General features: G+C 43.3%; 1 protein-coding gene across 1 annotated transcript in view; it reads right to left on the minus strand.

Annotated features, from left to right (window-relative positions):
- The window catches only part of LOC310776140 (myosin-binding protein C, fast-type-like), a 44,622-nt gene extending 42,377 nt beyond the window's left edge, over positions 1–2,245 (minus strand). Inside the window, exon 1 of the mRNA XM_083636310.1 lies at positions 2,211–2,245. Within this exon, the coding sequence (XP_083492436.1) occupies positions 2,211–2,232 (22 nt within the window). The 5' untranslated portion in view covers positions 2,233–2,245. The remainder of the gene's footprint in view (positions 1–2,210) is intronic.
- Between the last annotated feature and the right edge of the window lie 12,204 nt (positions 2,246–14,449).

Raw genomic sequence — 14,449 nt, forward strand, 5'->3', positions numbered from 1 at the left:
GGCATTGGTTTAAAGAAGAACAGGAAACATGGCTGCTAACTGAACGACCATTTGAAGACAACTATCAACTCAAGTCAAACAAAACAAAACAAAACAAAAAACAAAATTAGTCCCGGGTATCACGTTTAACAAGATTTTGCAAAGACACACATTGTCACTCAACTCTTCATAATCCTCCATTTCTTCCTATCAAATATTATTTTCAGTATGGAAAATCAAAAAGGTGTAAGTTATCATTTGGAGAGGAGCTGGTTATTTGAGCCCTGTACTCGAATGTGAGCTGTTGAGTTGTACTTGGACTCAAGAGAGTGTGGTGGGTGGGGCAGACAAAGTGGAAACGGCTCATATCAATCTTAGATGGAAAAAATCCCTAGCTGTATTTGGCAAATGAACATAGTGCCTGGTTATGTTTCTGTGACAAAAATAAAAAAAGGATGGAGACAAGGACAGATGACGGAGTAGAAAGAGCAGAATTAATACCCAGCGTATCAAGTAAAGGCCATTCTCTTCAATAACTAAAGCTTGCAGGCTAAATGAAGGTTGAAGTATGATGTTGTGGAGAGAGGCTGCACTGTTATCATGACATGACCTTGCACTGTAAAACTCAACTGCCTCTCACATTCTCCACTGCAGTCTCTTCATGTCTCACTGTATCTTAGGTTACTGTCAGTACAGTGATTTAGAGCAAGGTCAAAACGGCTCATAGGTGAAAGAAGACAAGAACCGATATATTAAAATCTATGCACCTAATAGTGCAGTGTGATTATTTCTACCTTGGTATAGAAACAAACTTGTAAATTAAAAATATGGGCGGCTTTTCAATTTCCAGTTCATTAATAAATGGGTTGTTGGCTTGTAGACATTTAGACAAAACAGTCATCAACTCAGACTCCTCAGATAGCCTATATTATGTTAATATTAAGGCAGGTGATTGTGAAGCCATCATTGTTTAGCGTGGACAGTGTTAAAAAATGCTTTTTACAGACATAATTTATTGTTACAAATACACTTTGGCACTTTTTTTTTTACTATAGGGTCAGGGACAGGTTATGGCTATTACTGGTGTTGCATCTTGATGAGTCAAGAACTTCCATGTGCTAATTCAGAGCTAAACGTAGGATACAAATGCTAATAATTCTTCAATCATTAGTCATGCGGGGGGGGATTACACAAAACCTAAGCATTTTTAGGTCTTAGCTACCATGAAACACAGCGACTAGCGAACTGGTCTCATCTATACAGCTCAACAAACTATATAGCTACCAGGACGCACTCGGCTAGCGGTTATCGCCACAACTGTTTGTGGCAGCATTCCAGCTCAGTAAGCAAGTTGGCTGCTTCCTGGACTGACGTCATTGTGCAATTTGATCCCAGTGATGCCATACCAGGAAGTTGCCGTCTTTATGCGTGATCATTTACAGCTTTTCGAGAATTCTTTACTGACAGGACAGGTAGACAACAAGTAGACAAATTGCCTGCATTCATGATATGTCAAACCTAATGACGTTACAGTAGCAAGTGACATTTCAGCATGACTACAAAATTAGTTAATTTGTTACGATTAGTAAATCGTAAGTAACACAATTACTGCAGCCAACACTTTTGAATCCTCATTGATACAGTTAAAGTTTTGGCTATTGTGCCCCAATTTAATTTTATTTAATTTTATTTCGTTTTTTTTTTTGCCTAATTCTACAATTCTAATTTTGTCTATTCTACAGTGCAGTAGGAATTATTAGGCTACTTTAGCGGCAAATAACATTGATGGATAAGGTCATCTAAGTTTGCTGTCTTCACTTGGGTGGCAGTAGGCTATATACCTGTGCAGTAAATAGATCACATGGAAGTTTAATTGCCACAAGACTGACAGAGTTGTGAGTTTGAACAGCCTCCCGGAGCTCATCAGGGCTCCCTCAGCAAGCCAGACTCCCACTGGATGTTAAACCAATCCTCCATCCCTACGTTACAGATTCTGCCATCTGTTCATCTTCCCATCTTCTTCTACAGTCATACATCTCCCACACAGGACTATATTTCCCTGACACCTAACAGCCAAACAAGTCTACCAGTTTGAAGCATCGACCTCGCCTCTGAGATCAATCAAAAAAAAAGATCAATATGAATGATCCTGGCCCAAGAAGTATCAACCTCGCCTCCGAGATCAATCAAAAATGATCAAAATGATCCTGTCCCAAAAAGTATCTGCATACCTGCATCGGGAGCCTCGGGCATGGTTATTCCACTATCTTCTCTTTGCGGCTGGAAGACTGCGGGCTTGCAGTTTGCTTTTATGTCTGCCCCCTCTCTCTGTTATTCAAAGCTCTCGTGGCACTCAAGAAGTCACTCACACCCGCCTGGGTGAGCAGAAGAGGGCACAGATGAGGCAGAAGAAGAAGGAGTCACTTGACACCCTTGAAGCAGCCAGAGTGAGTGTGATAAGACAGGAGAGACAAGAGGGTGAGCTGGCGCTGAAAGAGGTCTCGTTCGTTTACCAAGAGATTGATGGACTGACTAAACCCGTTAGGCGGTTCAGGTGGTCAATTCAGAAGCTCGAATGCTCTGAGATTATCAATAAATAAACACATTTCTGACACTTTCTAGCACCATGTGGACCAAACCAAGACCTGGAGCAAGTGCTGCAAATAGTTTTTCTGGTTTATTTTAGCACAGGTCCCTTGCTGCTGTTGCTGTACTGCGTGTGGCACTGGCTGTATACAGGGTATATGGTTGAAATATGGTGGAATTTACACAATTTATTAGTATTAGTATCATTAGTATTAGTATAGGATAGGCTGGTTGGGAAACTGTGTACTGTGTGTGACCAATACCTGACACATATGACACTATCTGAACTGTGTTAATGCAGTCAACCGCATCCAGTTGGTACTCCAAATATAGGTTCAAACATTTGTAGGTTTGATTAAGACTGATGGGTGAGGCGTGACCGAAAGTATGGCGACTTTTATTTTTTTAATCTTCCTCTCAATATCATTTCACATTATGGTATCCGGTCTTACAAGATGTTGTATTCTAGATAGTGACTAGATTACGCAACTTTTGGGCTGGTATGTTTTCAACATAAATCATTATGTAGTCTAAAACATTGACAAACAGGTTATTATGCAGCCATTTTCATATGTCAGGCTGGAGGTAGCTGGTTTCACAGTTACCCTTCGCTCATGGATTAGTATTAATTTCAGTCAATCAAAAGTGGTGAAGCATGTGTTTATTTACATGATGCCAAAGTTGTGATGCCAAAGTTACGTGAAGCCTTCCGGGTCGGAGTTTGCCCTCTCTGACCTCTTACCCCAAGCAAAGATGCTGACGGCCGATTGCGACAGCCGAGTCACTAGTTTCTTACAGTGTCTATTAAGGATGTCAACAGTTAACCGTTAACCGTCATTAATCATCTTGACCATTAGTTCAACAGTAAACGGTAAAAAAAAAACATCCCCCTCTATTTGACAGAGTGACTGCTGAGGAACTGCTGACAGAAGTACAGTGTTGAGAAGCTCAAGGGACGTTCCTGAAGGCACGTCGTTGTGGAAATATCCGTGTATTGGAATGATCAGATGAAGCTGGAAAATGAGCAGAGCGTTTTCTGTGTGTCCTCTCTTCTCCTATACGTGGCTTCGCTACCAGCTGACCAGCCAATCAGAGTGATTTCTCTCACCGACGACCCAATGCCGATTCAACGTGTCGAATGATCGTGTCGACTATCTGACTGCAATCCGATCTGAAGTCAGTATCTAATATGGGGGCCTGCGAGATTGCAATTCAAACAGTCTCAAATCTACTGTGTAGGGTCGAGGATGAGTTTATTTTCCTCACATCGCTCTCAAAAACAACTGACATCACCAGTCAGAATTGCGCACAGCGTGGAGTGAGACAGTCAAAAAAGGACAAAATGAAAAGTTTCGAGGACCAGCTCGCTCAACAGGAGGATTTTACTGGCAGGTCTAACCTTAGACTCATACTGACTCGCAGGTCTAACCTTAGACTCATACTGACTCGCAGGTCTAACCTTAGACTCATACTGACTCGCATGTCTAACCTTAAACTCATACTGACTCGCAGGTCTAACCTTAGACTCATACTGACTCGTAGGTCTAACCTTAAACTCATACTGACTCGCAGGTCTAACCTTAGACTCATACGGACTCGCAGGTCTAACCTTAGACTCATACTGACTCGTAGGTCTAACCTTAAACTCATACTGACTCGCAGGTCTAACCATAGACTCTTACTGACTTGCAGGTCTAACCTTAAACTCATACTGACTTGCAGGTCTAACCTTAGACTCATACTGACTCGCAGGTCTAACCTTAGACTCATACTGACTCGCAGGTCTAACCTTAGACTCATACTGACTCGCATATCTAACCTTAGACTCATACTGACTCGCAGGTCTAACCTTAAACTCATACTGACTCGCAGGTCTAACCTTAGACTCATACTGACTCGCAGGTCTAACCTTAGACTCATACTGACTCGCATGTCTAACCTTAAACTCATACTGATTTGCAGGTCTAACCTTAAACTCATACTGACTCGCAGGTCTAACCTTAGACTCATACTGACTCGCAGGTCTAACCTTAGACTCATACTGACTCGCAGGTCTAACCTTAAACTCATACTGACTCGCAGGTCTAACCTTAAACTCATACTGACTCGCAGGTCTAACCTTAGACTCATACTGACTCGCAGGTCTAACCTTAGACTCATACTGACTCGCATGTCTAACCTTAGACTCATACTGACTCACAGGTCTAACCTTAGACTCATACTGACTCGCAGGTCTAACTTTAGACTCATACTGACTCGCAGGTCTAACCTTAGACTCATACTGACTTGCATGTCTAACCTTAGACTCATACTGACTCGCAGGTCTAACCTTAGACTCATACTGACTCGCAGGTCTAACCTTAGACTCATACTGACTCACAGGTCTAACCTTAGACTCATACTGACTCGCAGGTCTAACCTTAGACTCATACTGACTTGCATGTCTAACCTTAGACTCATACTGACTCGCAGGTCTAACCTTAGACTCATACTGACTCGCAATGACTTGCAATGTTTCCTTCAGCATGAACTCCCTAAAAGGGCCCGTAGGATTTACTCAAGTCTGCTGCCGACAACAACCCTAGACCGCTGATATTCAGGCTGCTCCGTTACGCGGACAGAAAGGCGATATAGGAGGCTTACTGAGCTGCTGGATCATCACTCACCCCCAGGAACCATCAACTGCTGCTGTTTGCTGATTATTAAATGATATATTGTTACAGTGTCATGATTCGCATTTGCCCAGAATATGAAAGACTTTACACGAGAGGGGGAGCCAAGCGCCGCCCACTTTCAACCAGCTTTGTATCATTACAAAATCAGTAGTATATCAGAAAACTATAAACAGTTTTGCAGGCATTCATTTAGTTTGACTAGTTATTGAGAGGTGATTTGAGTTAAGTTGTGGACCAGTGATGTCAATTGTGCAAGAATGACATCACTGGTCCACAACTTGACTCAAAACATCAGAGTGTTTCCTTTTCTCCTGATGAAGCACAGAAGGTTTATGGAGGGTCTACACTGAGTGCGTTTACATGCACACAATAAACTGATAACTGTGAATAATCAGTTTATGGCAATAATCTGATTTCTGCGTTTACATGCACTTTAATAATCCGACAATAGGAGAAACCCGGGTTTACATGATTCAGTCAATTAGTCGGATTTCTCTCCAGAAAGGCACCATTAATTCCGGAATAAAACAACAGAATATAGCTGCAAAATGCAAAATCACATTTTCCTAATTTATTTGTCCAGCGCAAAGGATGGTTTAGGTGAAAATTAGGTTGTGTATCTCGTCTACTTTACTAAAATTGGAATAGGCGTCGCTTTGGAAGTGCATCTGTCAATAATATTTCCAACTTTACCGAGCACAGAGCAGAGGCAGGCAGGTGAGGTGACTTAAGCACGTCAAATGTTCATGACCCACAACGTGTGTTGAATTGAAATACTGTAGCCTACCTGTCAGAAAACGGACAGAATTTGTCACAGATTTTAACGTTATGTGTGTGTTGTGTTTTGAACGACTCTGTTGTCTGTAGGCTACGTCATTCTATTTGCAATCCGAGACAAATATTCGTCCCCTCCTGTAGAATATCCACATTTCAACATAGTGCAGTGCAGCAGCGGTGCTGTTACAGGGACACCGGCTCTGTGTGGGAAGAGAGAGCAGAGCTCCCCGCTCCGCTCAGCCAGGGGCTCCGTGCTGTCATCTCACCAAGCCGGCTGTGGTGCGCTGTGGCCGGGGGAGAGACCGGCATGCCGGTGAGAGAACCGGGAGGAGAGCCGAGGGGCCAGTGAGTGCAGCGCGTCTCTCCCTGCCTCTCACGCGCTCCTGTGCTTCTCTCTCCTGCAAGTCGTACATGCGCAGATATATAAACCCGAAAGAAACCCGGTTATGCTGGATACATGCAGAGAGAAGACCGATTATTGCCCAGAAACCTAGGTGTGTTTATCGGTTTATTCATAACCCGTTTATGACCATAAACGGATAAAGCTTATCGGTTTATGCTGTTTACATGACCATTTGAATAATCAGGTAACTCAGAAATCCGCTAATAAACAGTTTATTGGTGTGTATGTAAACGCACTCACTGATCTGCTTCTCTCCATCACCTCACCCATCCTTATTCCCGGCCGGGACCTTCCCCAAGAGAGGTGGACACACACACACACACTCACACTCACACACACACTCACACACACACACACACTCACACTCACACTCACACTCACACTCACACTCACACACACTCACACTCACACTCACACTCACACTCACACTCACACACACACACACACACACACACACACACACACACACACACACTCACACTCACACTCATGAGGCCTGATAACGGCATCCTGTAGCATAGAGGGATTCTGCAGTAAATCTGTGTCTCTATGCTGCTTCTATATACTGTATACTAGGCATCTCGCATGCTCGATTCCTATGCTCGCCCGCCCTGCAGCTCGCCCAGCAGCTCGCGGCCTCACCCTGGCTACTCCTTGACGGCATACTTCAGGGATGCTGGATCACGTGTCCTGGAGCTGGAAACATACAGCTGTCCATGGCTGAAGACAGGGGTCTGAAGCCAGACTCCCGCTTCTTTTTTGTGACTGATGATGTCACAGTGGGATTTATGACATCGCTGATGATGTCACACATCACTGGGATTTATGACATCACTGATGATGTCAGTGGGATTTATGACATCACAGTGGGACAATCACAGTGGGACAGAGAAACGAGCCCTAGCTCCGACGACGATATACTGTACTAGGGATCTCGCGCACTTGATTCCTAGGCTCACCCGCTATGCTGCCTCGCCAAGCTGGCCCTGCAGCTTGCATTCACAGCTCGGCTGCTGCGTGGCCTTGCCCGCAACTCGGCTGCTGTGTGGCCAATGAGACCAGCATCACTGATGATGTCAGATTTATGACATCACGGACATCATCAGTGGGATTTATGACATCACTGATGATGTCAGTGGGATTTATTACATCACCGATGATGTCACAGTGGGATTTATGACATCACAGTGGGACAGAGAGACAGACAGAGCCCCAGCTTCCATTGAAATACTGATGATGATGATATATAAATAGGGGTCATACATACATACATACATACAGTACATACATAAATAATGCTGCTTCTGGCTCCAAATAACCAAGATGGTGACATCAAAATGCCAAACTCAAGGCTTCAGTCCAAACCAACATGTGATACCAACATGTGGCTATGTCCATATTTGTATGGTCTATGGTTGTATTGTATCAAGTCATTTTTTTATCCTTGTTGTTTAGTCTTTTATTTCAAAGTCCTCGGGTCCAAATTATACACTGATCGGTTACCCAAATGCTTCCAAGGCCATATTTGTAGCAAGAAAGGCGATCGAGAGTCAAACTGAAATGGTCGGCCGCAGTAGCGGAGCCAGAGGGGGGGCAAGGGGGCGGTCGCCCCAGGGCCCACTCGTCAGGGGGGCCCATCAAAAAAAAAAAAAAAATTTTTTTTTTTTTTTTTTTTTTGCAGGCCAGGCCACCTGGCTGGCAACCTGTGTTTTTATTTTTCTTCTTCAGAACAAGCTTGTCTGTAAAGTGGCTTCACTGTAGTCTTTCTTGGACATAATATTACTTGGCTCAGTGAGTGACAAATTGTGTTTTCGGATATAGGGGCTATCAGCTATTTTACAGTTGTGACTTAAAATGACTTTATTTAATAAAGTCAGTGGTGTGAGTCTGAGAGGAATTCAATCAATAGACAATATCATTGGTGTGTTTAAAATGAGATATTCCACTAAATATGGCTAAAACCGATTCAAACATGCAAAAAAGGCACATTTTTCTTCGCGGCCTGGCAGGCCCGGTTCTACGGGGGTGCAAAAGCATGCATTGCACCCTTATTTGTCTGCATGCTCAGTTGAAAAGTAAAAAAATGTATAAATGCTACAGCTGCACACTTACTGTTTAAACTTGAATTATAGTTGTTGTTTTTCTTTGTTCTTTGATGTGATTTTATGGCTTTTTGGCACCTATATGTAACCTTTTAAGGTTGAGATAATTGTATTATCATTATATGGTCCAAATATTTCAGTAAAGCACTTGAAACACTTGAAATATTCTTGCTTGGGTGGTATCATTCTACTTGAAATGATGGTCAAATGCATTATTTTTAGTAAAATAACATGTCAAATTTTTCGGCCTTTGGCCGGCCACCCGAGTGGGCCTGGCCTTCGGCCGGGCATCTGCACCCCTTCCTATCTAGGATGCACCCCTAGTCATCTTGTTCTGGAACCGGCCCTGCGGCCTGGCCTGGCCTTCAAAAAAAAAAAAAAAAAAAAAAAAAAAAAAAATTTTTTTTTTTTGATGGGGCCCCCCTAAGAGCTTCGCCCCCTCTGGGCTGATAGGGTCGCTCCGCCCCTGGTCGGCCGGCCAGAGCCAGGCTGCATAAGTGTGGTGCTTCCTGTCTGCTGCCATGCTGCCTGGTCACTTTCACGGCTTTACACTTGACCCCAGCAGCAGGGGGGCATGTCTCCACAGAGGCTGTCGCTGTTGAGCTACGCACATTTCTGATAACTGAGAGGAGGCGATGAAAAGCGATGAAGACATGCCTAAGACTGGAGTTTTCAACTGCTGCACCTAAGTAGCCTAAGAATATCTGTAGAAAAAGGGACAGGGATGCAGAGAGAAAGAGCAGGATTGAGAATATAAATCAGGACGGCTGGGTGGGACTTTGTAGGATCAATGTTCATGAGTTGACATGCAGGCTGCAGGCTTTCTGTCATCATTCAGTAAGATTACATGACATCTGTGTCCAGCATAAAAGCTGTCTAAATATTTTAACTGACTTTTTACTGGTTGTTAAAATACTTTCAAATGAGAAATATCTGAAAGGGAGGGGGGTTATTATAGTAAATACTAGAACCCGACCGATATATCGGTCCACCGATATTATCGACCGATATTGGCCGATAACCGATATATCGGTATCGGGCCGATATGCCGATATTTTTTTATTTTGTATTTTTTAAGTCATAGACAACACGTTGTGTATATTTGATCTTTTTCCTTAATTCAAGTTATATTTTATATTTGTTCTATTTGTGTTTTTGTATTTCTAGTTATTTATAATTATTAAATCCCCAGTTAAGTTTACTGTTTCATTGCATTGATGTCATTTTGGACAATAAAGTTTATTGATAAGCTGTAAAATATCCTGCCTACATTACATATCTCAAGTCATGTCAAGTCATATCTTTCTCAAGTGTTTGATATTTGAGGGATCACTGCAAAACCATTGTGTAATATAATGTATGATAATGATGTTGCGAGACCCGAAACATCCTATGACCCCAGGGTACATCACTGAGGATACGTCCCAGTTATGCATCCATGCGATGTTTTTTTTCTTTATTAGTTAGCCTGGCCTAGCCAGTGACTCATAGGAATAGACTACGTGACAACCAGGAAAGACTAGTGACTACTGGAGAGTCAGTTGACAGCCGGAACAGGGACGGCACCCAGGTAGCAGTATGGGTTAGCTCCCCAGCCTGCGTCTTCCGTGAGGAAGAAGCCCAACAACCCACGAGAGGCCTTTTAGGAGGGCCATTCAAGCCGCAAGTGGAGACTGCAGTGCCACCAAGTACTGGTACTGCATGGTGTCCACTAAGATACCATCACCTCGGAATGAGATGTTTGGAGCGGGGGAGTCTGGTGCAGCGCACAGGTCGTAGACCTGGTGAGACGAGGGAGGAACCCGGCCGGGTGGCAACCCACAGAGCCCGGTCCCTCTACGTACCAGAGCCCTCCCCCTCCCCCGGTCCCGGCAGAGTAGTTCCGGAGCAGCGGATTGAGTGGCCCTGACCGCGTGACCACCTTTGACCCTCCCTATAGGGCTGACCGTGGGTAGCTACTGGGACGTAAGTTGGGGCTTGGCCAGCCCCGGCTGGGTCACCTGGGCGAGGGTGTATGATGTTGCGAGACCCGAAACATCCTATGACCCCAGGGTACATCACTGAGGATACGTCCCAGTTATGCATCCATGCGATGTTTTTTTCTTTATTAGTTAGCCTGGCCTAGCCAGTGACTCATAGGAATAGACTACGTGACAACCAGGAAAGACTAGTGACTACTGGAGAGTCAGTTGACAGCCGGAACAGGGACGGCACCCGGGTAGCAGTATGGGTTAGCTCCCCAGCCTGCGTCTTCCGTGAGGAAGAAGCCCAACAACCCACGAGAGGCCTTTTAGGAGGGCCATTCAAGCCGCAAGTGGAGACTGCAGTGCCACCAAGTACTGGTACTGCATGGTGTCCACTAAGATACCATCACCTCGGAATGAGATGTTTGGAGCGGGGGAGTCTGGTGCAGCGCACAGGTCGTAGACCTGGTGAGACGAGGGAGGAACCCGGCCGGGTGGCAACCCACAGAGCCCGGTCCCTCTACGTACCAGAGCCCTCCCCCTTCCCCGGTCCCGGCAGAGTAGTTCCGGAGCAGCGGATTGAGTGGCCCTGACCGCGTGACCACCTTCGACCCTCCCTATAGGGCTGACTGTGGGTAGCTACTGGGACGTAAGTTGGGGCTTGGCCAGCCCCGGCTGGGTCACCTGGGCGAGGGTGTATGATGTTGCGAGACCCGAAACATCCTATGACCCCAGGGTACATCACTGAGGATACGTTCCAGTTATGCATCCATGCAATGTTTTTTTTCTTTATATAATGTATATTTAATATAAGGATATCGGCCGATATATCGATATCGGAATTGTTTTACTCCCCAATATCGGTATCGGCATCGGCCTCAAAAATCCAGTATCGGTCGGGCTCTAGTAAATACAATCAAAATGCTTGATGTAAAGATAATTAACGTCTTTAATCCGATCATTAAAAAATCTGATGGAAATAAGTCAGCAGTGGCACAAAAGTGGTACCCCAGGCAGGCAGTGCAATGCTTATCTGCCAGGAGGAATGGAAGATTGTCTGTTTTTTATGTGACTTTAGCTGCCTGTTTCATAAGGGAAGACTAACAAATATGATATTAGCCATAGTTGGACTAATTGTATTTATTGTATTGTAATTGTGGCATGCAGGGTGTTCTCTGTGGACACTCCCTGTGTGTACTGTCTGTGTGCTTATGATTAGCTGTTGAGCACACCATAACAAATTACAAATCACCTGTAAGGCTGATTTGGCAATCAATTATTTGTATCTTGAGTAGGTTGATGCCTGATAATATATTGTAGAATGTTAAGAATGCCTTGACGTAATTCTTAGTTCCTGAAAGCACTTTTTGAAGTGTTGCTACAGGCCAGAGGCAGTAAGCTAGTATGCTGAGTATATTAATTTGCACAGTGATAAAGCGGTGATCAACAGCAAAATACATAAATGACAAGTATGGAAATTAAATTAAAATTGTGCTGATAGCTGAGAAAGTGTAGTGCAGTTTAAATAATAATAATAATAGATAAGTTTTATATAGCGCTTTTCTGGGGAACTCAAAGATGCTTTACAATACATAGAAACAGTACATAATACAGTAAACAAACTAAATAACAAGAACAAATACAAATCAATAGATTGCAGAGATGGAATGGTGGTTATAAAGGTAAAAGTCAGATATTGTAGTGTCTGCGTTATAATTGCTTTCAATTGAAGGAGGGATTCTGGTTGATTCTGCCTGCCTGCCTGCAGGATATCACAAAATCATGAACGAATTTGCATGCTAGAAAAGCAGGTCAAATTAAGCAATTAAGCAGATCAATTAGAATTGATTAACTTCGCACCCTACTGGCCAAAAGGGGGTGTGGTAATGGGCATGCCCAATCACAAAAAGGCACCTAACTTCCAAATGGAGTCACGTAACACAACAAAACTTTGGAGAAAGGTTGCTCATGGGCCAAGGAAGAACTGATTAACTTTAACCAGGGCCATTGGTCAAAGGTGGGCATGGCTTATTATCAGGTGGCAGAGGTACAGGATGCACTCTATTGAGTGCCCTCAATCAATCTGTTCTTTGAGCTGTTTGTATTGTAAGCAGGCATGGTAGCCTAAGTTTAAGCAGCAAAGACAGACTGGGGAGCTTGGTGAGAATACCCAGTATGGTCACTGGTATGAGCCAGGCAAGCACAACTAACTGAAACCTTTGAGAGGCATGTGATGAAAGTCCAATGCCATTCTTGACTCCCTGGTCACCCTATTAGAGCCTCTAATGGGGTGATAGTTTGACTTGATACCCTCTGGGCGCTCATGTTGTGACGAAACCCAAGGCCAAAAAAACAAGGACTATTTATTCCCTCTGTAATTAGACGTCTTAATATAAACATGAAGTTGTGTCTGTGCCTGTAACTTGCTATTTTGCACTAAAAATTGACCTTTCCATTGCACTCTTTAAGCCATTAACTGGTCTGGTCTTACCAATTGATGTTTGTGGATGTGTTTATAAGTTGTGTGTTATTGTGCTTTGATGATGTGTGTTTCTATTGTCTTTACTTTGGATTTATTATCTGTTTTTATTGTGTTTTTACAGCATATCCTGTCTGCAAATCACATTTCCTCTTGACACAATAAAACTTGAATTTAAACTTGATGAGACTGGTGAGCTACTTGTGATATTATATTGAAATTGTGACTATTCATAAGTCAGTGATGACAAAAGGCACATTCCACCATTTCTATATTTATTTTTGTACTTGATGTGATTAATTGATTCCAAATGTTTTATAGTACCAGACAAATCACTTAAAGATTTAAATGTAGTGTAAGAATAAGATATCAATCACAGTCATCTGGAATTTATATAGGCTACTACTGTAAAGTGGTGCAATCTGGTGATGTAACCTTTTAAAGTTCAAAATAGCTCAAATCTTTCTCATTTCGATTAAAAGTTTCAATTTCACTTCTTAACATGTCCACTTCACTCACCACCCATTTTCTGACATGATTTCTTTTTTTACAGTAAGTAGAAGAATGATTCTTGAAATTCTAAGAATTGTTTTCAAAAGTATCTGCAATTAATTTGGTTTATGATGAGCAACTTTACAATGTAAATAAGAGTAACGGGAAGTTAAATAAAATTGGGAGTGAGCCCTTAAACTTTACAGTTAATAATATTGATTGGTATTGTTCCTCTGCCTATTGCTTATATTATGTACCACCATGGCAATCCGTGTAAGATAGTTAGATGGAAATTATTACCAAAAAAAGAAAAGAAAAAAAAAAAGACTGCAGCTCTTCGTTTTAAAGTCAAACTGAACCCGTTCGGAGCCCAAGTGGCGCGTGGGTCAGAGTCCGTTTCAGACTGAAAACATAACTTGTCTGAGATGACAGGTTGAGAGGCGGGTCATAGTTAACCTTGCTTGCAAGATGGATAACCTCGCGTGATCAAAAGAGATTCTCTCGACGTATCCATCTTGTCATGCACAGGCAGTTAAGATGATTGGTCGAACCATGCCGGCCCGACCAATCAGCGGTAGCCGTAGGCGGGCTCAGGCTCGTCTGGGCAAGTAGTGGGTACATGGTCTTTGTAGTTCTTTTCACTCGTCAACATGGCTGCCGCCGCGGAAGTGACAGGCAGTCTGAATGAAATTGAATGTAACGTTCCCAATTCTATGTATTAAATTCTAAAAAACGACCCTCAACATTTGGGAAGGCTAAGCCACACAACTAGTTCGTTATAATCTAACTAAATGCTTCGAAGGTGACTTTACGACCGTGAGGACTCAATCAATGAATACCATGGAGGCACAGGCATACCATCAGGCACAGGCACCTTCGGCGATCTGATTGGTTGAAGTTAACACCCACCAGCGGTGATAGACAGATGGGTCATCCAATCACCTGCCAAGTAGCTTGGAAAAAGTGCCCGCCTCCATCAGCGGGTCTGGTTA

This window comes from Poromitra crassiceps, assembly GCF_964638095.1.
Source record: "Poromitra crassiceps genome assembly, chromosome: 4".
NCBI classification, from domain to species: domain Eukaryota; kingdom Metazoa; phylum Chordata; class Actinopteri; order Beryciformes; family Melamphaidae; genus Poromitra; species Poromitra crassiceps.